Source organism: Ostrea edulis, chromosome 5 (genome assembly GCF_947568905.1).
Source record: "Ostrea edulis chromosome 5, xbOstEdul1.1, whole genome shotgun sequence".
Classification (NCBI taxonomy): Eukaryota; Metazoa; Mollusca; class Bivalvia; order Ostreida; family Ostreidae; genus Ostrea; species Ostrea edulis.
In genome coordinates, this window is record NC_079168.1 from 270785 (window position 1) to 277473 (window position 6689).

The 6689-nt window shown below is 34.2% G+C and overlaps 1 protein-coding gene across 1 annotated transcript; it reads right to left on the bottom strand.

Annotated features, from left to right (window-relative positions):
• Nucleotides 1-4101: 4101 nt before the first annotated feature.
• Nucleotides 4102-6271, bottom strand: LOC125674647 (uncharacterized). Its single transcript, XM_056166960.1, has 3 exons — nt 6095-6271; nt 4744-4912; nt 4102-4423 (listed from the first exon to the last, which is right to left on the bottom strand). The coding sequence occupies exons 1-3, from the start codon at nt 6166-6168 to the stop codon at nt 4232-4234; spliced, it is 435 nt and encodes a 144-aa protein (XP_056022935.1). The 5' UTR covers nt 6169-6271; the 3' UTR covers nt 4102-4231.
• Nucleotides 6272-6689: the final 418 nt, after the last annotated feature.

The window sequence follows — 6689 nt, forward strand, 5'->3', positions numbered from 1 at the left end:
CGGTAAAGTTTCTGCACATCTGTGAAACCAGGGCCATTAGAATATATGAAAAGATTTGAAATAAATTAATGAGATATATTGAAAAACCTGGCCGGAATGGACCAATATCGAAAAAACTACTACTCTAAAAGTGATGGAATAGACTCGTTGAACTGGCACTATCTCCTAAAATACTTGAAGTATTTTCATTCGGTAAATTTTCCACACATCTGTGAAACCAGTACTATTACAATATATAAAAATATTTGAAATAAATTAATAAGGTATATTGAAAAACCTGGCTGGAATGGACCGAAGTCAACAAAAATACTACTCTAAAACCGATGGAATAGACTCGTTGAACTGGCACTATCTCCTAAAATACTTTGAGTATTTTACTTCGGTAAAGTTTACGCACATCTGTGAATCCAGGGCTATTAGGATATACCAAAAGATTGGAAATAAATTAATGAGGTATATTGTAAAACCTGGCCGGAATGGACCAATCTCGACAAAAATACTACTCTAAAAGTGATGGAATAGACTCGTTGAACAGGCACTATCTCCTAAAATACTTTGAGTATTTTACTTCGGTAAAGTTTCCGCACATCTGTGAAACCAGGGCCATTAGAATATATCAAAAGATTGGAAATAAATTAATGAGATATATTGAAAAACCTGGCCGGAATGGACCAATCTCGAAAAAACTACTACTCTAAAAGTGATGGAATAGCCTCGTTGAACTAGCACCATCTCCTAAAATACTTTGCATATTTTCATTCGATAAAGTTTCCGCACATCTGTGAATCCAGGGCTATTAGGATATACCAAAAGATTGGAAATAAATTAATGAGGTATATTATAAAACCTGGCCGGAATGGACCAATCTCGACAAAAATACTACTCTAAAAGTGATGGAATAGACTCGTTCAACTGGCACTATCTCCTAAAATACTCTGAGTATTTTCATTCAGTAAATTTTCTGCACATCTGTGAAAGCAGGGCTACTAGGACATATAAAAATATTGGAAATAAATTAATGAGGTATATTTGAAAACCTGGCCGGAATGGACGGAGGTCGACAAAAATACTACTCTAAAACCGATGGAATAGACTCGTTGAACAGGCACTATCTCCTAAAATACTTTGCATATTTTCATTCGATAAAGTTTCCGCACATCTGTGAATCCAGGGCTATTAGGATATACCAGAAGATTGGAAATAAATTAATGAGGTATATTGAAAAACCTGGCCGGAATGGACGGAGGTCGACAAAAATACTACTTTAAAAGTGATGGAATAGACTCGTTGAACTGGCACCATCTCCTAAAATACTTTGGGTATTTTACTTCGGTAAAGTTTCCGCACATCTGTGAAACCAGGACTATTAGGATATATAAAAATATTGGAAATAAATTAATGAGGTATATTGAAAAACCTGGCCGGAATGGAAGGAAGTCGACAAAAATACTACTCTAAAACCGATGGAATAGACTCGTTGAACTGGCACTATCTCCTAAAGTACTTTGCATATTTTCATTCGATAAAGTTTCCGCACATCTGTGAATCCAGGGCTATTAGGATATACCAAAAGATTGGAAATAAATTAATGAGGTATATTGTAAAACCTGGCCGGAATGGACCAATCTCAGCAAAAATACTACTCTAAAAGTGATGGAATAGACTCGTTGAACAGGCACTATCTCCTAAAATACTTTGAATATTTGACTTCAGTAAAGTTTCCGCACATCTGTGAAATCAGGGCCATTAGAATATATCAAAAGATTTGAAATAAATTAATGAGATATATTGAAAAACCTGGCTGGAATGGACCGATCTCGACAAAAATATGACTCTAAAACTGATAATATAGACTCGTTCAACTGGCACTATCTCCTGCGATACTTTGGGTATTTTACTTCGGTAAAGTTTCTGCACATCTGTGAAACCAGGGCCATTAGAATATATAAATATACTGGAAATAAATTAATGAGGTATATTGAAAAACCTGGCCGGAATGGACCAATCTCGACAAAAATACTATTCTAAAAGTGATGGAATAGACTCGTTGAACTGGCACTATCTCCTAAAATACTTTGAGTATTTTCATTCAGTAATTTTTCTGCACATCTGTGAAAGCAGGGCTGTTAGGACATATAGAAATATTGGAAATAAATTAATGACGTATATTGAAAAACCTGGCCGGAATTGACCGATCTCAACAAAAATATTACTCTAAAACTGATGATATAGACTCGTTCAACTGGCACTATCTCCTAAAACACTGAGTATTTTCATTCGATGAAGTTCCCGCACATCTGTGAAACCAGGGCTATTAGGATATATAAAAATATTGGAAATAAATTTATGAGGTATATTGAAAAACCTGGCCGGAATGGACGGAGGTCGACAAAAATACTACTTTAAAACCGATGGAATAGACTCGTTGAACTGGCACCATCTCCTAAAATACTTTGGGTATTTTACTTCGGTAAAGTTTTCGCACATCTATGAATCCAGGGGTATTAGGATAGATAAAAATATTGGAAATAAATTAATGAGGTATATCGTAAAACCTGGCCGGAATGGACCGATCTCGACAAAAATACTACTCTAAAAGTGATGGAATAGACTCGATGAACTGGCACTATCTCCTAAAATACTTTGAGTATTTTACTTCGGTAAAGTTTCTGCACATCTGTGAAACCAGGGCCATTAGAATATATCAAAAGATTGGAAATAAACTAATGAGGTATATTGTAAAACCTGGCCGGAATGGACAAATCTCGACAAAAATACTACTCTAAAAGTGATGGAATAGACTCGTTGAACTGGCACTATCTCCTAAAATACTTTGAGTATTTTCATTCAGTAAATTTTCTGCACATCTTTGAAACCAGGGCTATTAGGATATATAAAAACATTGGAAATAAACTAACCCTTTCTCTACCGGCACATTTTAGAGGTTTTTAAAGTCTAAATGAAAATATTTTTACATTGAATACAATCTGCATGTTTCACGATTTGGGATAGGGATATGACATATGATTTTGTTAGGAATTGGACAGGGAATAATTTCTGATAAATTTTGTTAAGGTATCCCATGACCTCAAAGAGATATACGGGGTCAAAGGTCATATAAGTGCACATTTTTTGCAATTTTTTTCTCTGAAATATATATATTACGACCCCTCTCACTGGATTAGAGTCAAAAATAGGTAATTCTAAATGTATGAGCTGATGTGCCTTTGAAAATACTACAAAAGCATCACAATCAAATAAATGAATTTTATTGACAAACAAATATTTTTGGTTGCTAAGTAACAACACTCAGAGTACAATTTTGACCATAATTTGCCTTTCTACATACATTGGACACAATTTAAACATAATTGCATTGAATGATGATTAGTAAATGTCACATTATTTTAAAAATGTAATCTTTAAATAAATCTTAATCATTTTAAAAGGTTTTTAACAAAAAATATGATGAAAAGAATTAAGGTCAAAGGTCATAAAATGGAAACGTTGTACTTTATATACATTGTACATATCCATCATTTTTTAATAATATGACGCTCTACCATTATGTTCCACTAAATAGAATAAATATTGCAATATTAAAACAAAGATCTTTATTGTTAATCTAAAATAATTTAATTTTTTGCATTCAAATATATTTGGTTGCTAAGCAACAGCACCTTATCAAAAAGTACTACCCGTTTTTCCTCTGCAAGTTCAACGTATACGAATGTTCAAGTACTTACTTTCAATCACTAGATTTAAATGTACTTGCATCATATTTAACAAAAATGTTCTTATATTCAACCTCTTAAAACTTATTTCTAGACATCATTCTTGATACACTGTACTTGGTTGTTCCGATAGCGGCATGCATTGACCAATATCTGTCTATCGACTGGAACTTCACAGCAAACTTGTACAAGATAATGCACAAAAAGCTGGAGAAAAAAAAGAATGTCTTAATACTTAGCCCTAAATACGAATGTATTGTCAGAGTTTTTGAATGCTCAACTGGCTCTGTAAAGGTTTTCGATAGTCAAGGCCCTCTGAAAATTACTAGTATGCATTTAATTACTTATGAAATTTTATCAAAGGTAATTGTAGTACACATCTAATAAATGTGTTAGACGCACAGCAAGATTAATTTTGGTAAAGATAATCTTTTTATTATGCATTTTATTATTCGTTTTAAACTGGAAATCACTGTCACAATATCGGTACTTTAAAACTAGTAATACCTGTACAATTCCTCTTCAGTGAGAGGATGCGAATTTCCTTGGGAAGCATAATGACAATCCTTCCCTCGAGATATGACCATCTCAGCATAATGGTTGGTGGCAATACAGATGGAGAAAACCAAATCTTCTGTCAAAAACAGCTTCATAAAATCTGCAGTTCTCTGAATAATCGGGTCCCATATCTGAAAGGAAATTGCAAATAAAATCAGTATTGGCCACCTTACGTTATTTGTCAGCATTTAGAAAACTTGTCATACCTTGTAATTAGAAACAGAATAAAGATTTTCCGGGTTTTTTGTTTTTTTTTTGTTTTTGTTTTTTTGGTCTCTTTTTGCATGTACATTGTATGTGATACCTAGCAATGCAGTAAAAAAAAACGCATTTCAGTGTATCATGACGCCATGATTCCATTTGTAAATGTATTATCTGGATTTATTTATTATTATTTATTGCTAACCAAATGTATACAGATTTAACCCTATATTTAACCTCAAAGTCATACCAACTGAATGTCAGGTTGACACTCTGAATGAAATGCCACAGTTCTTGGATCAGGTGTCTCTGTGTCCTTCACATCAGCATCCTTCCATCGCATGTCTGGATTTGCCAGCAGACTGTCACTAGCGGACGATACCTGGGAACTTCCCACTAAATATTGGGATGTCAATACCCTTTTTAAAGATGAAAAGAAATTACAATTAAGAATTGTTGGTTCATGTTTTAAAGCAAAATATAAGTTTCATGGTAGCAAGGGACAGTTTCGCACTTACGTACAGCTCAAATTTATTTAAAGATAGAGATGTCCTGTATTTGAAGTGACATTTGGTAGGGGATTGCGTACGTACATGTGTTAGAAATGAATGGAATATTTTATTATACATTGCGAGTGTAGCAGAGTGCGTAATGAAAAAAAAAGATATGCATGATGTAGGTGTCAGCATTATGCCTAGCATATACATTGGGGGGGGGGGGGGGGGATACTGAAGAAATTCAGGTTAAAACCTACAGGGTCCAGCGAAAATACTGCAACTCTGAGAGAAAGTATGCGACCCCAGATACAAAAGTAGAATTGAATTGGTTCTTCATGGTACACAGTGTCTAAATCCCCTTGTATGGTACTCTCATGGGGGTGTGGATTTAGTCGAAATTAGAGAAAATATAGGCAAGATGATAGCTCATAGCATACCAGTACCAGCATGTATGAAATACATGTAATTTATGGTCATAAGCTACTCAGTGTATATAAAATATATGCATTTGGATAAAAGAGAAATCTATATATGATTTTTCATTAGCCTGTCATAATCAGACTTTGATTGATGTTACTTACATGTAACCCCCCCCCCCTCCATTTCGGCTCAAACACACATTTCGTTTATATTTCTGTTACAATATGAAGAAAATAATTCAAATCATTACAATGACGTAATATGTGTTTTCCTAGCAGATTGTGTTTTCTTTTCATAGAAAGATAATTTTTAATAAACATGGAAAAATCCTGGTAAATAGCCCTCTAACCAGCGGCCATGAATGCCCAGTCTGATTAAAACCACCCCCATCCCCCTATCCAACCCCTTCTTACACTAGAGCGTCAGGTAAGGAGAGAATTCTGGGAAAAGGGGGGTGTTAATCAGACGGGTTAATGCCGGACCAGGACAGATTAAATGATGTCAGCTCTTAATAAACAATTAGATGTTATTCACTTGGTTTAGATATCATAAAATATAAATATTTTCTTTCATGAAACGACAAATTATGGCATCAAATCGCGTTGATTAACAGTAAATTTTTCATAACATAACAAAACTGCAATTCTTTTTCTCTAGTCGGCCTATGTGGCTACATCAACTTACATGTACATGTTTATACTGAATGCATGATCGTTTGGGTCATCCTGCAACAGGAGATCCATGGCATCTTCTGACATCAGGTCGTTTAAAGATGTAAAATACAAGCCTTCGCTGTGACAGTGAAGCTGTGTTGTTTTCGTTGAAACCGAAACACGTGTGTTCCCCGTGCACACTTTCAGAAAACCCCAAGGGGGCCCGCGATCCCGATCACGGAAAATAAAAGTATAGGCCTAGAGGCTATATGCGAACTTCTTTTTAGTTTTATTTGTTTGGCAGGGGAAAATTATTACTATTCCGAAAAAATATAACGTTTATATCTGAATTTGAAGTATTTTATCTGTCTATCTTTTTTTTTTTTAATTTACTCTGCCGATGTAACATTCTAAATAGGTGTTTTATGAAGTTACATGTAGGTTGTGTAACTGTTTTATACCAATATTGATTTTATGCTTTTTTTAAAAAAAAAAAGAGAATACCTGGCTGATTATTTCATACTTATCTGTATATTGTTTTAGTGTATCAAAATGTACTGAATTTACTAAAAGAGGACAATACAAATCTTATAGTTTTCGTGCGACGCGCGTCGATCGCTTTTATA